Below are 20,991 nucleotides of genomic sequence, written 5' to 3'. Positions count from 1 at the left end.
ATCAAAGGAGCCTTCACCTCATGTCACCTGGGGCTGGGTGAGCAATCGTATCCTGTATCTAAACTCACAACTAAATACAGACACTTGGCCAGACTGCCGTTTGAAAGGGTCAAACCCCTCATCCTGATTGGGGAAGACCACCCCACCTAATCACACCAACCGAACAAGTGAGGTTGGGGCCTCCAGGTGGGCCAGCAGCCATCTGCACAAGACTGGGCTGGACCCTGCAGGAAAGCAATCTCCAGCCAAGACAATGTAAGTTGACTATAACAGAGCCCCAGAACACAGAGCTCAGGAGAAGGATGGAGAAACACTGGCAGGAGGCCACCAAGATACAATGCCCCAGAGACCCAGAGTGTGCCACCACTGGCAGTAAGGAGATCAACTGCTGCAGCAAAGATGTCATGAAAGGCAAGTCTCCACCAAAAAAAACCCTGAACCTAATCGGGGTGTCAAGAGACCAAAGTTTCTCCCCCACAGTTCCCTGCAGTGGCCAGTGAAGTCAAACTGTGCATCTGTACCTGAAAGGGGCAAGTCAAAGGCCAGAAAGCCCACCTCCTTTTAATGTCCTGTCAGTAGAAACTCAACCTGCACCTGAAATAAGCCCTTACCTCTCCCAGAGAAAGTTCATCCTTGAAAATGTAATGATTAGTCGCCAGAATCAAGATCCTTGGTGGTCTAAAACTTGAGTTATTGGTAAAATAACAGCAGGTTGGTGGTCATTTTGAAAAACAATGGCTGCCATGGTCACAGGACAAATCTAAATAGTACCACTGTATTTCTCATCTTTTAAAATGTATGATTAGTCGCCAAAATCAAGATCCTAGGTGGTCTAAAACTTGAGTTATTGTAAAATAACAGCAGGTGGCGGCCATTTTGAAAAAAAAAAAGGCTGCTATGGTCACAGGACAAATCTAAATATTACCAATGTACCCCACATCCTTGAAAATGTATGATTAGTCACCAGAATCAAGATCCTAGGTGGTGTAGAACTTGAGTTATTGTAAAATAACAGCAGGTGGCGGCCATTTTGAAAAATGGCTGCCATGGTCACAGGGAAAGTCTAAATTGTACCACTGTATCCCTCATCCTTGAAAATGAGGTCTTAGTCACCAGAATCAAGATCCTAGGTGGTGTAGAACTTGAGTTATTGTAAAATAACATCAGGTGGCGGCTCTTTTGTAATATGGCTGCCATGGTCACCACGAGACAAATCTGTGATGGCCCCATAGCCAAAAATGTTCCTTAAGGCATGCTCTAACTGTGTGCCAAATTAGAATACTGCCCATTATTCAAAAACAATAATTTTATTGTTTTAGGAACACTTTTGTCAACTCCGTCAGATACACGTCAACTCCGTCAGACACAAAATCTGACGGAGTTGACGTCTGACGGAGTTGACAAAATGGCATTTGTTTTCATCTTAACCCTCTTTAGTACAATGTAGCCATTTTGTTTTTGCTTAATTTTGTTAGCTAAACCTAACCCCTAAACTAAAATAATAAACATTATTTTGGAATTATTAACAAAGATCATAAAAATGTGCAGACGGAGTTGACATGTAAAAGCTGTGACCACATTGTTATCAACATTGTTTGTTTAAAATATCAAACAATTGAATGCTTGTCAGACCAGGTACTCCACTGTTGCAACAAATATAAATGGGACTTGGAAAAGGAGTCTTCAGGCTAAATCTGTCAACAATATTTTCTGATTAATTTAAGACTTTTAAAAAAACCTGACGGAGTTGACGGAGACGTGGGACGAACATTTGATATGAGATATTTAATAGAAAATATAAATTAAAATTAACTGTGTATATTATTTGCTATGTTGTTGACAATCTACTTTAATTTAGTATGTATATTTATGTGATTGTGACAGTATTAGACACTTTTTTGGCAGTTTGAAATTGTGGCCACTTGCTGGGGACAGGCTAAATACAGGCCTTTTGGGGTACAGGGCCTGCTTTTAACTAATTCAGATGGAATATGAAAACAATTATAATGAAATTAAGGGCATAATAATACACAACTGTATTACACTTAACTTTGCAAGTGCTTTTATTTTTATGAATTAATTTATTTTTTACATAAAATAAGGCTCTTATGTGTGGGACATGTTTTTTTCCACTTTTGTCCCTCATCTCAAGAATGAGTGAAATGCATTTTAATGTCAGATGTTTTACTGGATAAGAATTCAGCGACCAACATATACAGTAAATATGACAGTTGCGTCTGTAAAAAGTAGCCTAGGTCACTTCTGGGAGCGTGCAGAATTCTTTTGGCATGGAGAGATGTGTGCTAATAGTGTGGCTCGGTCGGAGATAGACCACGTACAAAGACCACGGCTGTAAACGGCTGTAAACGGCTGTTTTTATTCACTAATAAATTCATTATTAATCATTAATGTGTCAAATCGAAAAAAGGGCTCTGTTAAGACCTCCATATAATCATGGTCCATGCCTGTGTGAAAAGTGGGACTGATTTGTGCAGTTAATGGTGAGATAATGCTCTGTCAGTGACATTCAGAAATTCAGACATTCAGACATTCGATGAATTATAGTATGATGATGATGATGAGTCAGTGCAAACACTGCCTCTATAAAAGTACTGGTATGCTAAATTGTAGTGTTCACAATTAAAGGATAAACACTCAATCAACTCAAGTGATGCAATTAACTAAACTGTATAAAAAGCATCTGTGATGGAGCTGATTTAAATGGCTCAGAATTATATAATGAACTGCACTTGTAATGGCCTCCCTTTCTCTTTCCAGAGGTGTCAACATTTTACATAACACATTCCTGAAATTCGCAAGCAACTGCAAATTAAAAACGATTCCGTTTTACAAAGGCTGAGACAAAGTTTAATGCTTATTGCTTATTATAAGACCAACAAAAGAGAGAGAAAAGTTAGACTTGTGATTTGCATTGCTTTGTGATCAATAAGTCAACACACCAAAATAGCAAGGCACTCTGCTTTGCACGAATGAAAATGCCTTTAATAAAGGGGCTTAGTGCCTACGCCTTTGGAGTCTTCTTCAGGGCATATAAAAACAAGTGACAGCTCACAAAAATTACAAGGTTGTTGTAAGACACCAACTTTGTTATTTTGTAGTAAGTAAGTCAAAATTCTCTCCCTATTTTGGGTTGTATGATACTGACAGTGTCCTTGGATCCCAAGAGCACCAGTTTTGGCTAATCACTGTTCATACTACCTGAAAACCTAAGTTACGTGGCCATTCTCGTACACAGGCACATGCCGGGTATATCACATTTGACATTTCACAACATCCATGAAACATACGTATTACTTGCATTTACACACAGCACATTTAAATTAGGTTTCCCTCTGTGTGGGCATGATAGTTTTTGTCTGTGCGTGCTGAAAAGCACATGATATTCATCATAACAGCTCTGTTCTTGTTTTACTCTCTCCAGAGGAATCAGCCAGCTTCAAGGATACGACGTCAGTCAGTTACACCTTCAGGGAGCCCTATGTGCTGAGCAGGAACAGCAGTGCCCTGCCCTCCTCCATCTACTCGGACACCACCTTGAGAGGAGAAAACATCTCCCTGAGCTTCAGGACGAGCCAAGCCCCTGTCCTGCTCCTCTATGTCAGCTCCTTCTACAGAGAATACCTGGCCCTGCTCATCAACAAACATGGTGAGGGCTCAAGTGAAGATGTTAGTTTGGTGGTGTTCAAGCTTGTTCAAGATTGTCTTTGGAACCTCTCTTCTCTTCTTACCTCACCCAGTTCCTTGTTTTTCTTGTCTTGTCCTTCTGCTCTCTCTCCTCCACTCTCCTCTCTATTATTTTGTTGTTTTTCCGCTGTTGAGGGGAAATATCTTGTTGAGAGAACTTCTTTGCACTTATCATCCTCCTTGTATGACCTTCCTCACTTTGTCGCTTGTCTTCTCCCATCCTCTTCTTCTCCACTATTTATCTCTTTGATAGATCTTATCAGTTTCCCCTTTCTCGTTTTCCATGACTATCGTCCTCTCATCTCCTCTCCTCTCCTTCCCTTGTCTCCTCTCCTCTCCTCTCCTCTCCTCTCCTCTCCTCTCCTCTCCTCTCCTCTCCTCTCCTCTCCTCTCCTCTCCTCTCCTCTCCTCTCCTCTCCTCTCCTCTCCTCTCCTTCCCTTGTCTCTTCTCCCCTCCCCTCCCCTCCCCTCCTCTCCTCTCCCCTCCTCTCCTCAACTCTCCTCTGTTGTGCAGTTCTACCAGATCGTTTAGGATTAATTAGGATTAGGATGTCAGGTTATTATTGTCATCCTCTGCTGCAGCGAGCCTATTTATTTATTATCTATTGTTTGAGAGTAAGTCATTTCCTGAAAGAAAACTGCTTCTGTTGTGTGAAGGCCTTATATCGCCAAGGGGACAAGAAGAATATTAAAATTGCACACCTGAAGATCAGAAATTAAATAACCGACCATTAAATAGTAGAAAAGTATGTTGTTCTATCTTTAAATGTTTACATCTGTGAGCAAAGAAATATTTCCTGTCACAGTAATACCAACAGTATACCAGCGCAAGCTCCTTGACCGTTGAATGCAGTCTGTCTATTTAGTATTGTACTGAATGCAAAGGTAAAAGACATGAGTTACCAGCTAATGAGTTTTCTAAAAGTCTCTGCTACTTTTAAATGTATAATAAACTCTACGAAAATAGAAGAAAAGTAATACAAGTCGTAAATGACAAAGGTGATTAAATCGTACATTATAATCATTAAACTCAGAAGTGTCACAAAGACCTCGACAGTAGTGCTGACAGGAGATGACTTTAGCTGGCTGCCGTGGGCAACAAGTCAGTATAATGATGAAGAAAACACAGAATGCACGTGTTTTATAAACACACTGCCTCTTTACTGTCTAACAATACTGCTTCGAGTTCAACCATAAGAGCAGGAAGAAGGGTACTTTCGATTCTGAAATGACAATTCCAGCCATTAAACTCGATAGTATCACATGCTGACAGCGCTTGCAAGTGGGTTGCTGAGTACATGCCAGGCTAAGGGTACCTTATAAACCCGTCTTCTTCAGTGTCCAATAACTTTCTTTGGAGTTCAGCTTCAAGAGCAATAAGAAGGGTAATTGACTCTGAAAGGACAAATGCAGGGCAATAAACCAAATTGAGGCAGCATTCCACTTCTATTAGCAGCAAAGAGACCTGCTCTTAATGATTCTCAGAACCTTGATGGACAGCATGGTATTAGAGTTTCCATGGTGATCAAGTAGTCAGAGAGAGAGCTCGGATGCCCCACGATGCCTTTTATATATGGGCATAATTATGCTCTTGGATAAGATAATGATCCCCTACCTTTTGTACGTATGTGTGTAGCAGAAAGTGAGAAAGGTACGTAGAAGTCATAACAATGACATATTAAGTATTACACTTAGTATAAGTCTGTCAAAATGGACAAAGGTATTTTGTGTGTGTGTGTGTGTGTGTGTGTGTGTGTGTGTGTGTGTGTGTGTGTGTGTGTGTGTGTGTGTGTGTGTGTGTGTGTGTGTGTGTGTGTGTGTGTGTGTGTGTGTGTGTGTGTGTGTGTGTGTGTGTGTGTGTGTGTGTGTGTGTGTGTGTGTGTGTGTGTGTGTGTGTGTGTGTGTGTGCGTGCGTGTGCGTGTGCGTGTGCGTGAAGATAAGCTGGAGGTGATGTACAAGCTGGACTCCAGTAGAGATGCTGAGGTGCTGAGAAGCAGAGCTAGGAACCTGGCCAACGGACAGCTGCACACACTCACTGTCAGGAGGCTGGCAGACACTGTCTCTGTCCAGGTAAAACACTCGCACGCACCCCCCCCCCCCCCCCCCCACACACACACTTATAAATGGATGCATTTATATATGTATAGCGCCAGGGGCGCAATAAGCTAGGGGACGGAGGGGACGAATCCCCTGCCAGCGTCACATTGGTCCCCCCCAAATGAGTTTGAGGATCCCCCTCTGGCTTGGGGGTCCCCCCCTTTATCCCCCCTGGCTCCAAAGTTATCTTAGGAGTAATACTTGTGAAATCCTGCGTTCATAAACGCGACATATTTTGAAGGGTATATTTGATCCACCCCTGTCTAAATCCCAAAATGGTTTGGCCCATCTACCTTCGGTTTGTTGGAAGTTGTTACACCGCCATCAGTGACCCAATGTGCTTTGCACTCTGTGGTGATTGCGTAATGATTCTAATAATACAGGAACAGTATTCAATAAGTCACCACTTTTGGTGTCACGCACAACTTTTGGTAACGTGTATTGACTAGATCGATAGGAGATGAATGAATATACTTTATCCTCTACTCTATGGACACGTATTAGCCCGCGGACCCCCCTCCCCCCATTTGAAGAGAAGAGAAGGACCCCCATAAGAGAAGATTTAAACAGCTCTAGCAGTAGCAGTGATTCTCAACCCGTTTAATTTCAAGGACCCCGCTGCGACGCTGCGTCCACATGACATGCCACAATTAAGGCGACAAGGGTCCATTTGGTTCCAAACTATCATGTAGCTGTACTGTACCCCCTGGAACTCACGGCTCAAGGACCTCTGGGGGTCCCCGGACGGCCGGACCCCACTTTGGTATTTATATTATTATATTAGCCACTAATGAAAGCACAACTGTCAACACCAGGTAAGGTGCAACTACATATTTAAAACATGCGAACCCTCTCCTCTCCTGAAAACTTCCCAGGTGTTGTACATTTTATATAGAATAGGCTAACTTACATGAGGTCAGTGAGTTTTGACCTGTTTTAGGCGCTGCTGATAATGTGGTTAAACTTTTACGTTTTGAGACACATAACACATGGGAGGAGGAGGAATCACAGCCAGGTAATTCATAATAATAATAATAACTGTGCCAAAGCAGTTTTGTATGTGCATTGAGTCACTGGAACAACCTCTCTGTAATCCGACCCTAACCATAACCCCACGTTTTGGTGGTTAGACCCCCCCACCCCCCCCCCCCTCCCCTAGGGTGGTGGGGGGGACGGGGGGGACGGATTTTTCTATATCCCCCCCTAGCGTTCGCTCAGTGTTGCGCCTCTGTATAGCGCCTTTAGCCAAGGCGCTTTACATAGATTGTGCATTACATTCACCCATTCACACACACATTATATACACATATAGGCCCTCATTTATCAATCGAGTGTAAAATCTGCCACAGATTCGAGTCAGGTTTCGTAGTACACCCACGTCCCCACGGCATTTATAAAGTGATCGCAAACAGCTGATCCTTCCTTAATTTCGTTCTGACGTTAATAAATGTGACGGCTGAAATCTATCTGGCACGCCCTATGAAATCAAGCCTCGCCCTCGTTTTTGCGACTGAACACATGAAATACGACCTGTGGGAACCATGGAAATCATGGAAAAAAAGTTTCTCCCGTGCCTTGCTGCCCGCCTCACCCACCTCTCTCATACACACACACACACACACACACACACACACACAGAAGCACACGCAACTTGCAAGCCCAACTAACTGGTGTCTTGTTAAATAAATAAAGAACGAACACCTGTGTGAAGTTGCCCGAACGGCCAAGGCTCCAAGAACAGTCAGAAATGTTCGTTAAGGGCTTTTATTTTCCCCAAACTCCTCCACCAACCTCCAGACAGTTTTCTTCAGTGCAATTCACATACACAAACTAAATACTGGCCAACAATAGACCAACAGAACAAATACTTAGGCAAACACAATTGAACAAAATCACATAGGATGAGAACTCTCTTCAGGTTAAACCTTGGTCACCCAAGGCCCTGTAGCTCTCCCTCAGGACTGTTACCAGTGTTAAAGCCCACAACCAACTAACCCACTTGTCCCTGCAGCCTCCCTTAAATAGGGGTGGATCATACCACAGGACACAGAGCAATTAGCAACCTTTCTTCTCAATAAATACTTATAAATAAATACTGCCATAAATAATCCCTTGTATAAAAGTCACCTAAACATACTAAAGATGCGTTACCATTAAACAAATATAAATAAGCATGAACACTCAATGACAAATACTCAAAGCATAAGAAGTACCCCCCCCCCCCCCTCCCCTGTATAGCACTTGGCCCCTTCCTAAATCAAGGGCAATGCCACCAGCAGTGCAGGAGAGACAATTAGCAAACAATCAGTGAACACACAGTTTTCCATACACAAGTTTAAAACATTAGTCCTTGCATGTTATAGAAAGCAGTTTCAAGTGTCTTTGTATATAGGGCACGGGTTGCCCCGTGACATTTCCCCCCCCTTCAGAAGACGCCCCCTGTGGCGTCCTCAAAAGAAGGTCCGCTGTACAGTTCTGGCCCGTTCTGTAGACGACCCAGAGTTGGAAAACACAAATGAAAGTCACCATTCGTCTCCATGCCTCACCACTGGCCCCAGTGCTGCCGCCGCCCTGTCGCTGCCACCGGCCGGTTCTGCTGCTCTGCAGGCGCCATTGGCTGAACCCTGGTTGCCTCAGTGTCCACTGGAGCTGGGTGATTTGAGGGTTGACACTGTTGAGCTGGGGGTTGACCATGTTGAGCTGGGGGTTGACCATGTTGAGCTGGGCTCGTGCCTCTCCTCCGGACTCCTCTTGAACCATCTGAAGGTCTTAAACTGCCTGGCACTGTTAACAAACACTGCCTCTTGGGAAGTGGTTGTGTCCACCTTGGGCTGGAAGTCTTCCTCGATGACTCCCCCTGTGGCACCCTCTTCCTTTGAGGCTGTGGCTTGCTGCTGATGGTGGTTCTTGGGAGGCATCCTGACTGTTCACTTTTCCGCTGCCACCACATGTGAAGTTGCCCGAACGGCCAAGGCTCCAAGAACAGTCAGAAATGTTCGTTAAGGGCTTTTATTTTCCCCAAACTCCTCCACCAACCTCCAGACAGTTTTCTTCAGTGCAATTCACATACACAAACTAAATACTGGCCAACAATAGACCAACAGAACAAATACTTAGGCAAACACAATTGAACAAAATCACATAGGATGAGAACTCTCTTCAGGTTAAACCTTGGTCACCCAAGGCCCTGTAGCTCTCCCTCAGGACTGTTACCAGTGTTAAAGCCCACAACCAACTAACCCACTTGTCCCTGCAGCCTCCCTTAAATAGGGGTGGATCATACCACAGGACACAGAGCAATTAGCAACCTTTCTTCTCAATAAATACTTATAAATAAATACTGCCATAAATAATCCCTTGTATAAAAGTCACCTAAACATACTAAAGATGCGTTACCATTAAACAAATATAAATAAGCATGAACACTCAATGACAAATACTCAAAGCATAAGAAGTACCCCCCCCCCCCCCTCCCCTGCATAGCACTTGGCCCCTTCCTAAATCAAGGGCAATGCCACCAGCAGTGCAGGAGAGACAATTAGCAAACAATCAGTGAACACACAGTTTTCCATACACAAGTTTAAAACATTAGTCCTTGCATGTTATAGAAAGCAGTTTCAAGTGTCTTTGTATATAGGGCACGGGTTGCCCCGTGACAACCTGCATGAATTAAATAAAGTTGTAGGCCTACCCTGTCTGTTTCCCTCACCTCGCTTGCCTTGCTGTCATGTCCACGCACGCACCTACATGACACGTACATCGACATCGCATCGCCATGAATGGAATTAGTTTGTAGGCTGGCCTATATACATTTTACCCATTCGTGCGCAGTGCACGGCGAAGGCGTGATACTGCGCACTGCTGTGATATTAAAGTCCTGTGGATGACTCAGTGATGCCTGCATGAGAGATAGGCTATCATGTCGTCAAGGCAGTCATAATCAACGTTTATGTATTGATTTGATCATTGATGAACGAATCATAAACATATGGATGAAGGCTTGCCGCTTGCATGTGTGCTGGTATGTGTTGGCGACGCACGCCGCGGTCCCGTCCTCCCGACCCCCGAAAATGATCTCGCTTTTATCTGAACTGTCAAAACTGTCAAAACCTGTCTAAGCACTTATTTAAATGGTGAATGATTAAGCCCCTTACGCATATAGCTTGCTAGTACTTACTACAAATAGGCAAGCTGTATGCTTGTCATTGTCACTTGGAAATAAAGGCGTGCAGTCCATTTATGCCTTTTTTTAATAATATCATAATCACATATGCCGCATCACCACATGCGCTCCAAAATCATCAAACAAGTGCGCTTGCATAACAAGGCCAGTAAAGCACTGTTTGATTAAGCACAAACTATTAACTAATACATTGTAAACATGTTATATTGTTTTTAATTGCGCGATTTTAATTACTTTAAAGTTGGAAATCTCTCCCTTTTTTTTACCTGTTAATATAAAACATACCGTTTTATATTAACATTTTAGGAGTGAAAACATATGTTTAGATGCCTGTGACAGCGTGTCAGCAGTTCAGACAATGCTGCTCCGCTTGTGTAAGACAGAAAAACAGCCAAGGACAAAGCGTACGCCAGCTGCCGAGCAAACGTGGGTTTTGAACGTTGTCAAGTTCAATTTCAAGCTTTGCCGGAAATGGTAAATGTCGAAAATGTCGGCAATTTTGGCGTGCACCCATATTTTGGCGTACGCACGGTTGATAAATGAGGGCCATAATGTTTTTGTTTATGTAGATGTTAGCAATCTAGCACAAATTCTATCCTGGACTCAGTACTAGACACACTCTATGCAGAGTTACATCCCCACGATGAAATATGATGCTATCTGGATATGACCTTCTTAGATAAAATATGAGGCAGGTTATTACTACCTGGATGCAGTCCTGCCATATCTCCATTTTATGAACACTAACCCACCGATGAAATATGGGGTGAACTTCATTCTAGCTCAGTTCCAGCACCTTGCATGACTTCTTAATTCTCAACGAACTTCAGATGAAATACTCTCCTGGAAAATGTTCAGCAAACGGCCTGGATTGAAACGTGTGAGATATTGCCTTGTTGTGCTTGTTTCTAGTCACTTGATGTACTACAGTATTGTTTAATTAGCAGCATTCCCAAATGAAACCCCCATCATGTCTTTCTCCACTCCCTTGTGTCAGTATTATCATTATCATTTTATTACAACCCCTTACTCAAACAGGGTTGAAGCTCCCTAACCATAACCCAGCTCAAAGTGGTGGAAATGACCAGCTAGTATGGGACTTAAAGTCATACTGTGTCCATGTAGTAGTGTGTCTTTGGCGACACCTCTGGTGGGTCTACCTCTGTTGTCTTTTACAACCACAATTCCCAGAATTTAGTACAAAACAAAACCATTGGCGTACCGCTCCAATTGTTTTGAATTACACGACTTGAAGTCTGACTCTTCTGACTTTTCTAACCCTTGAAAAAAGTAAAAAACAACAAACATGTTGTTCCTCTTCGTTGTGCAGCTCTTCACTACTCTCAGACAGAACCATGTCATATATCCACTCCCATTTAGCTGATACATGACTTTACTCAGTGCCAAATCTTGTGGGTCTACCTGCACTTTGTGTCCTCTGTGTTTCTATTCTTATCTCTGAGAGGCTGTTCAGTTTCTAGCGTGTACCTTCAAGGCTTTCTCCTCTCCTCCCCTAAACTCAATGTTTACTCACTAGAGGACACAGACTAGCAACACATACAAATACTGAGTGCTACTTTAACTGTTCAAATGAAACCAAATGGAACATTTAGTCCAGACGTTCCCAACCTTTCTTTTATCACGGACCGGCTGACAGTTCATGAAATGTCTGCGGACCGGCATGGGCGGGGCAGGGTGGTGGGGTTTGGTGCTGCGCATCAGCAACAAAAACCATTAAAAAAGGATTAAGGCCTATGTCTTTTTCATTCAGAAATGACTTTGGACATGTGGAAAACATGCAGAGTGACACATTACTTTACCTGGGTTACATCATCTTCTGATACTTCAATATGTTTTGACATGAAATAATAATCCCGTACCGTGTAGTGTTTTGTTTCATTAGTGCGAGCGTGACAAAATAGTCTGCAGCTTGTTATTGTTCCGCTGCTGCTCTGAACACACGGCAATGGTAAAGATATACCAAAGATTCGAAAGTGACATCACTGTTATGCAACGCAACACGGAAGTAACACAGACTCGAAGCAGTTTATAAACCGATCTACATCGAGGCATTGTGAGCTTGTAGATCGGCTATTTTAACTATTTTAAAATGTTTTTTTTTATTTTAATATAGTAAAAAATGGCTAAAAGTTTAGGGATAAGAGTTAAGGGGTGGCGCAAGATATAGCCCAGAATGCATTAAGTTATGAATGGTAACCATGGATATAGGGATTAGGCTATGGAGGGTCCATTCTAACACGTTTTTGACTAAAAAGGTCTAACTCTGGCTGTAGGTTTACTGAACCGAGTAGAACACTGATTAGTGTTCAAAACCTGAAAAGCCTTTTTAAGCATCAGTGCTGAATCCCATTTCGAGTAGATGAAAGCATTAGCGGAGGTTTTAACGCTCTCTCCTCTCTCTTTAACTAACTGCTCTCATGCAGATGTCTCCCCGCAGAGTAACCCTCATTAAAAAGACACTCCATTAGAGAACTCCATCCTGGCCAAATGAAAATCTTGTCATTAGTGTGGAGACTCAGTTGTGTTATGCAGGTATTGTTAAATGTACATACAGTAGGTCCTGTTACCACTGAATATAAATTGAAATGTAAACTGTGCCCGTTATGCGGGCAGGTATGGTCTAGATGTCAAATAACAATGGGGATCCTGTGCAGCACGTACTCGTCATCAGTAATCCCCCCAGAAAGTTGCAATGACCACATGCACACAATGCACTGACCGCTTATGAACTATACTGTTGTGAAGACACACAATTTCCCTGAGCACAAAAACTAATCTTAATGGATGAATATCCAAAATATGAACCACTTTTATAAAGTGATTGCATTTGATACCATACGCCAAATCAGGGAGATTTGAGATTTGTGTACACTATCTAAAATAAGAAAATTATGACTTAGTAATTATGAAAAAGAGCATAACATCTCTTCACTTGACAATGGGGAGCTGCTTCGTAACTGTGGTTAGTGCTGACCCTGCTAGCTGGGTAGTTATTGCAACAATAAAACTCTCCCTGTCTGTATTTCTCGTATTTCATCAAAGTTCATTAGTTCTTCTCGAAGAGCATCAGAGAGCTTTAAGAGCACAAGCCTCGGGGGTTTTGTATTTTTACTATTTTATCAATAGGTTATCGTAAAAGTGCCTGCTTTGGGCAATTTTCAAGTCGCGTGGACAAGATAAGCCATCTTGCATTCAATTATATTTGTAATGATTGAATACTCCAGTAGTCTAATGCCTACATGGACCTTGTAGGTGTGCAAAAAGACTCTACAAAACTTAATTCCTGCCTGGTTCATTTTTTCAGGTCGACCAGAATGCCAGAGAAGACTTCAATTTGACATTTGATGGAGAATTCAACGCTATCAAGTCCCTGGATCTTGGCAAAGTGCACGGTGAGTGGTCAGAGTGCACTCAGCCAGATTCCCTTGAACAGCAGCAATGAGATGTTTGGCAGTATCTCTCAATCAGTCATTCTGGAGATTGTAGACATTTTCTACTAGTTTATATTCATTATGGTGGCTGGAGCCCAGGAGGTGCTTCGATCTGTCTTTACAGATGACTTATGGAAGGCCAAGAAATGCATGCACTGCTTTTAACAGCAAGATGAGTTCAACATCTCTACTTTTACAACAAAAGGGACATTTCAAGTGCAATACGTAGTCATTATGTTTGGCTAAGTACATATTAAACCTATGTATATCACGGCATAACATGTCAGGCTTCGCATAATTATGTTAAACAGAAATTTCTCCCTACTCACGAAACTCATGTTTTAAGGCACTCTTCATTTATTTAAATGTTGACATGGTATGCCGCAGATATGCACTATATGCACTAATAACAGCAGTAGTTGGGAACTATGAACCAATTCTTTACATTATGTTTCTTAAAACGTTGAGTAATGTGGTGTGCATTCCGGATGTCGACCTTGCTGAGAAAGTGAACTGGACCACTTCAGAGTCAGACAGCTCAATGTTTTTTAAGCCCAGATAGAACTTCCAGGGTTTTATGCTAATTAACCTAAAATGAATAGATGTTGGAGTCAGCACCCTTTACTACATTAACACTGCTGCTGGTATTCAGCACATGCTATACAGTATACAGTACAGTATACAAGTACTGTGATCTGAGCTCCATTGATCTCGTCGGCACGTTTTTGATCTCTTCCGTACATTTTTACAGTTAGGAGTGCAATAATTCAGTGAAGTATTCAATGTCATAATGTGCCTAGTAATGCATTCTGAAAACGTGCCTGCAACATTTAATGCAGCAATATATCCTGCTCATATTTGGAGGGCTGGGTGATAATAAATCCACAGAAAAGTCAGTGCAACTACATATTGGCACTTACTATAAGCTTGCACTGACTGATCAGTGGTCAACTATTGTTATTAGCTATAAATTATCTTTTACAGGTGTATCACCCTCGCCGTTTTATCACTCCCTGTCACCAAGGACAGGATATGTTTATAAAGTATCTTGATCTTTAAGTGTTTCTTGCTTTCTTGTGGCCAGGTTAGCTCTTCTGCCAAGCCAGACAAGGCAGAGAGTCATACCAAGAACAGAGAAACGACAGGAAAGCAGAAGATCCTCTGATTTGTGGCTTCCTGCTACCACTGTCACCATTAGCCTAGCCCCAGCTAATGGACCTGAGACTTTGAGAAAGACAGACAGACACACACACACACACACACACACACACACACACACACACAGAGAGAGAGAGAAAGAGAAAAGGGTGGCTGAGTGGGAGGGTGGGGGGAGAAGGGGGGCTGAGTGGGAGAGTCATCTGTCAGTGTGTGTCGTCTGTCCGTCCGTCTGTCCGTCCGGAGACCAAGAAATGGGGGAGAGAAAAGAACGTCAGTGTGCAGCTGTTGAGATGTGCTGTAGGAAACATCAAAGTGTCTCAGAATCACTTTTAGAATCAGAATTTGTTTTATTGTCATCAAGTCTGTCAGATCTGTCAGACCAGTGATCTGACCTATACACCCATGTACGGTATATAGTAGGCGTATATGAAGATCTGGTTGTCCAGAACCGCTGATAGGCATACCCATAATGGACCAACTGACTTCAGGTTGGTCCCATAGGTTTCTGGCTGTGTAGTTTTGGCTGCCCACTGTCTTGTAAGGGGTTAATAAATGTAATTACTGTAGGAGCCAGGTCATGAAGTGTCTTAAAAGTAATCAGTAAAATCCTCAAACAGATCAGCCAGTGCAGGAAAGTTAACAACAAGAGTAATGTTCTCTTCTCCTGTTTAAAGGTCTAGCAGCAGCATTCTGTACAATTTGGAGCCTATTGAGTAGTTATTTTTTGCTAAAATGTTAACATTAACACAAAATAATATGTATTTTAATCCTTGTTCTGATACTGGATAAATACAGTACATGGTAAATACACAGTGCTTATATTGGCATAACTGTCCATGTATTTGTTTGAGGGGAAAGGCATGAAGTTACATTGATCTTTTTTGTTGTATTAAATGTAATGTTAAATCAATAGCAGTCTATTGATTGTCTATTGGTGCCAGTATACTGCCACCTCTGCAAGACCATCTAAGGTAATATAACTGGTAAAGCTTTAGCAGAGTTACGCAGTGAATGGATCTCAGTCCACCCAGTAAAGTGAAGGGATATTATCATCATGAAATAACTACCGCTATATGATAGAGACACAAATGTAGTGATTGCAGGCTGAACTAGATAAAGTGCCCCTCGGGGCACATGTCTCCACATGTCAGGTTGTGGCCTCCAGGTGGCGCTATAATAGGCCAATGTGAAAAGGGTTTGAGGCATTTTTGTTGCAAAAATGTGTTTTGCAAAAATCCACCTGTTGGTGGCACTATAAAGCCCTACACACACCGGGTGCGACGCGGCATAGGCGTTGTCGCGCGGCAACGCCTGGAAAATAGAACAGTGGCGTATCGGAGCGTCAGGCGAGGCGTGAACGCGCGTCGGACGCCGCCGGTGTGGGATAGGTTCATTGAAAATAACGGAGGCGGCTGTTTTGACGCGCGGCATTCGCAGACGGTGTGTGTAGGGCTTTACAGGCCAATGTGAAAAGGGTGGGATATATTCCTCAGCCTAGTAGGAAAGCCCGTGAAAGATTTCACGTAAATTGCACGCTGCGTTCATGATTTGAGGCATTTTGTTCCAAAAATGTGTTTAGCAAAAATCAAATGGTGGCACTATAACAGGCCAATGTGAAAAGGGTGGGATATATTCCTCAGCCTAGTAGGAAAGTCTGTGAACGATTTCACGTAAATTGCACGCTGCGTTCATGATTTGAGCCTTTTTGTTCAAAACGGGCCAATCTTGCAAACTTTGAAAGACAGTGTTAGCCAATTAGGATGGAATATGAAATATCATCCATCCATCTATCCGTCCAGTTTGTCTGTATGTCTGTCTAGTGTCTATATCCATCACTTAGTCAGTAAACACACACTCTCTTTCTCTCTGTGTCTCTCTCTCTCACTCTCTTACTCTCTTTCGCTGGGTGAACATTATCATCGTTGTCCAGCATTGCCAGGATTATTGTGTCGCTTCGCAACGTGCCAATCAGTGTGTTCAGGTTTCAGTGGCCAGCATTGGCCAGATTATTGCATTCTTAAAATAGTCTCTCTCTCTCCCACTCTCTGTACCTCTCTCTTCCTACTTCTCTCCCTATCTCTCTCACAATCTATCTCTCTAAAATGCTAAATGGTGCATTTATAGAGTGCCTTTATCCCGTTTGCACACTGTGTAAAGCACCAACCAGCTCATCTGGAGCAGTTAGGGGTTAATTGTCTTGCTCAAGGGGGAGCTGGGGATCAAGTCCTGAGGGAAGCATGCACATCCAAAAAATATTAAATTGTACACGTGCTGGACAGCAATGCTGGGGATCAAACCTTATTATTCCCAAATGGCCACTCTACTGCCTGAGCCACTGCCACGAGCTCTCTCCATCTCTCTCTCACCCCATCCCTATCTCCCTCTCCATCTCTCTCACGCTCTCACTATCTCTTTCTCTGAGGATAGGGTGTTGTTGTTACCAGCTGCTGTGTAAGCACAGCTGGTCAATGTTCTCTCTGCTGTGCTTTCACGCCCAATTGCTGTAGTTGAGACCTATGTTTCTCATTGGCTGTACTGACAACCTATCATCCTGATTGGCTGCCTCGTCTGTAGGCAACCACACACTTTTTGCCTCTAGCCTACAGTACCTCTCAGCCATGGGATATAAGGCAGCAGCTGCTAATTAATTGATGTCATCAATTCTTGTTTTTTGTTTTGTGTTTTGATGCGTGTGTCTGTGTGCGTGTGCGTGTGTGCGCGCGTGTGTGTGTGTGTGTGTGTGTGTGTGTGTGTGTGTGTGTGTGCGTGCGTGCGCACACTTGCGTATATCTTCAGAGTCTGGTGAGCTGGATCCAGAGCAGGCCATGCTTGCCTCTCTGCATTTTACAGGATGTCTGTCTGTGGTCCTCTTCAACTCCTTCAGTCCACTGAAAGCAGCCCTGCTGTACCCAGACATCAGCCCTGTCATCATCACAGGCCCATTGGCCCAGTCCAGCTGTGGTTCTTCTGCCCCAGCCAATCCCTACACGGCGGAGAACACACACCACCTAGCAGGTATAAGACTGACCATGATACTGACCAGGATAATGACATGCTACTGACCATGATACTGACATGCTACTGACCATGATACTGACATGCTAATGACCAGGATACTGACCAACCCTAGATGGAAACATAATACCAACACTTTTCATGAAATGGAACGAGGAACCTGTGTTTCAAATGGATCCATAATGATTTAGTCACAAGCTTTTAAGCACAGATTGGAAGCGGCAAGTCGTGCGGGAAGTACTGAGAGCTGATGGTAGGTGTGGCTCTCCCAGGGGTCTAGCTCATTGTTTTGGGGACAGACCGGCTGATATAGCAACAATAAACCACTTTCAACCTACTTCTTCTTCTGACTTTTATGGGTTACATATTTATAAACCCTCAGATAGACAATTGTCAACCAGGTGTCCCTATTTTGGCCATGTCATTATAGACGAACATTTTTACTGGTTAAGTAAAGGTTAAAAAAAGGTTATTTTCACTACTTTTGCAGTATAAAAAAGTATAAAAAATTGGCTTTTGTGGTTAAAGGATGACTCATTAATTTATGAGGCGAAAAAGCATAAAAATGTGCCGCATGCCTACAGTAGGATATGAATTCCTCTTCCTCTAATGTAGTTAGCACTTCTCTCATGATACTCTACTCCGAGAGAGCCACTCCGCCAACTTCACGACAGGCTCATTAAGTACGATCACCCTCCTCCTCGTTACACATTGAGATGACAGTGTGACAGATTGAGCTAATTAATTTGCACTGGAGAGTGTGGAGCTCCCACTGGTGCGTTTCTGCCCCAGTGGTCCGTCTCCTCACGCTGCTTAATGTTGCTGTGCTGGAGTCCTCTGGAGATGAGCTGTGGTATTCAATGGGCCCTGCTGTCTCTGCTGCTTGATGGAGTTGTGATCCTATTACTGAATCCCTCCTCTGTCTGCTGTAACTAACTTTATGTTAATGTCCCACGTCTTTGTTCGTCTTATCCTCTACGTTTTGTCCATCTTGTCTGTCTGTCTGTCTGTCTGTGCTGCAGACCAGTCTGGTTCAGCGGGTACAGGTCAACCTCTAGTCGATGCTGTCAGGACGGACTCTGCTCTAATTGGAGGTAATTAACCGTAACATAGTTATGTTTTACAGTAATCCATTAAACTATTATCAGACTATTTGTTGCTGTTGGTAGTTTTTTGATTGATTGATTTATTAACAGTTTGCAGAAATCCAGTACAACTCAATACAAAAACTGTTAACTGTGAGTGGACGACACCATAAAGCATTACACTTGTTTACAATAGGGCCCACCATTTTCAATTCATCAAAACATTTAGAGACGTACGAATATACACTTCTATATAGCCAAAAACAGGAAATCATCATAGAGGAGGTAAAAAGGGGAAAAAAACATATACAGTGAGGGGGAAAAGGGGTGGGTGGGGGATTCAGATCTTACGTTCATTCAGTACATTCAGAATGTACTGTAAGAGGAAGTAGAAATGTCAAGAGACATTTAGTTACATGCCATTATTTATAGTCATTTGATAGGAGTTTGAGAGTTTTCCCCTTTTTTTTAGGGGCGCTAGCCCCTCCTATATTCAGTTATTAGTGTACATTTTCTACTTACACAAACATTAAATTCCCATTGACAATGAATGAGAATTTACGTCATATGTGGACAAGCAAATCGGTAATTTTGTCCTACACAAAAATCCCATTGACAATGGAGAATGTACTGTACGTCATATGTGTCTGAGCAAATCGACATGTTACGTCATGATAAGCACCCCTCACTTCACACGGGTGTGATTGTTGTTTTATTCTTTTTAGGATTATTATTAGAAAGCTTTAATGTATGAACAAATGGAGCAAATGTAATACTGTATGCAAAGGTCTAACTAAAACTCAATTAAAACTTTTAGATTCTGTCAAATCAGATTAGATTCAAAGGGAAGATTGAAGCGTTTCAACTGTTCAATAAGTGAGTGGCAGAGTAAAATAGATTAAAATGAAGCTGGAAGTTCAATAGCCTCACACTGTGTCTGAGTGCACAAAGGAGAGTACAGCTAATTAAAGCTTTGCAGAAATGTTTCGCTGATGAAAGAACTTTCTGCTGTTATCTTGAAATGCATAGTCATTTTAGAACCACAGTAATGTGGTGTTAAATTAAGTCTCAAAATTCAGTGGAATGGAATGTGCCTTGCAGCATAAAATAATCCAGAGAAGGGTCGACTGGGTCAAATGATAGGCAGAAGGGGTCCAAATTGAAGTGGACTTTATGTTTTACATATGGATAAGATAACCGTACTGTTTAATGCCCTTCAAATTTAAATTTGAAGGGCCATTGTAGACCTAGATGAGAGAAATATAACCTTGAGTTGAGGAAACCTTCAGGGAAAAAAAGAAAGAATCTGTGTTCATTTTACAACATTCAGACATCAAAGTTTAACAAATGCTCCACTGTTTCAGAAGTATTTCAAAATGTCTTAGCTGTGCTTCAATGTTATTAAAGTGCAATTACTTCTTCTAAGTTCAAATTAGTTCAAAACACTCAATGTAATTTGTTGAGCTCTGCTGCACAGACAGACCTAATTAAATAACCGTAAATTGTTTTCTAAAGGACAAATGTGTTTTCCCCTTCATTTGAAATTATTCTCTTAACCAATTACACTTATGAGTTAATATAATACAATTAAAATAAATTGTCTTTGTCCTTTTTACCATTACTTTCTTTTGTTTGGCAGGTGTGATAGCAGTGGTGATCTTTGTGATTGTGTCTGCACTAGCAACGATGGCCAGGTTCCTATATAGGAGGAAAGGCACCTACCAGAACCAGGAAGTGAAGGTAGTCCAACCTGAAGACAGCCCAGAGTTCGCCTTCAACAGCCAGCTCGACTCCCAAAAGGTTCCCAGTGAGAACCCAAAGGAGTATTTTATTTAGTTGGAGTATTGACGTCTCTGTGACCTGGCATTGTTGGAACTGTGAGGATCAAGGATGCCCTGCCATGCCTCAGTGCTTTAGACTACGTACAGTCCCTCAGTCACATAGCTGGGAGCCACAGTGGCTCAACAACATGTGAAGATGACAGAAGAGTTCACACAATTTGTATTGCTGATGTTGTTTCGTTGTCCTTGTTCTGTAAATAATGTACATACTGTACTGTACGGGTACAAACATGCAAAGCAGACTTTTACGGTGTTCATACTCATTTAAAACATTGTAAATATTGAAAAATGTAGATGTTGAATTACTGTAATGTCTTTCTAACAACCCCTGTCTAATATATTTCACTGTCATATTGAATTATTATAATTGATTCAAGGAGGAATCGATATATTCCATTCAAGTATAGATCTGAATATTCAAACAACTTCTACTGCATTGAGGATGGATTTATAA

General features: G+C 42.3%; 1 protein-coding gene across 1 annotated transcript in view; it reads left to right on the top strand.

The window, feature by feature from the left end:
- cntnap3 (contactin associated protein family member 3) overlaps positions 1–20,624 on the top strand; it is a gene marked incomplete at its 5' end in the record, with an annotated part of 128,090 nt that extends 107,466 nt beyond the window's left edge. Inside the window, 6 exons of the mRNA XM_080779341.1 lie at positions 3,443–3,667; positions 5,643–5,776; positions 13,312–13,399; positions 17,393–17,611; positions 18,634–18,705; positions 20,336–20,624. Of these exons, the coding sequence (XP_080635467.1) occupies positions 3,443–3,667; positions 5,643–5,776; positions 13,312–13,399; positions 17,393–17,611; positions 18,634–18,705; positions 20,336–20,532 (935 nt within the window). The 3' untranslated portion in view covers positions 20,533–20,624. The remainder of the gene's footprint in view (positions 1–3,442; positions 3,668–5,642; positions 5,777–13,311; positions 13,400–17,392; positions 17,612–18,633; positions 18,706–20,335) is intronic.
- Positions 20,625–20,991: the final 367 nt, after the last annotated feature.

Source organism: Protomyctophum bolini, assembly GCF_963924005.1.
Source record: "Protomyctophum bolini genome assembly, chromosome: 12".
NCBI lineage: Eukaryota > Metazoa > Chordata > Actinopteri > Myctophiformes > Myctophidae > Protomyctophum > Protomyctophum bolini.
The sequence above is the reverse complement of the archived record's forward strand: the minus strand, read 5'-3'. Positions and strand labels throughout refer to the sequence as shown.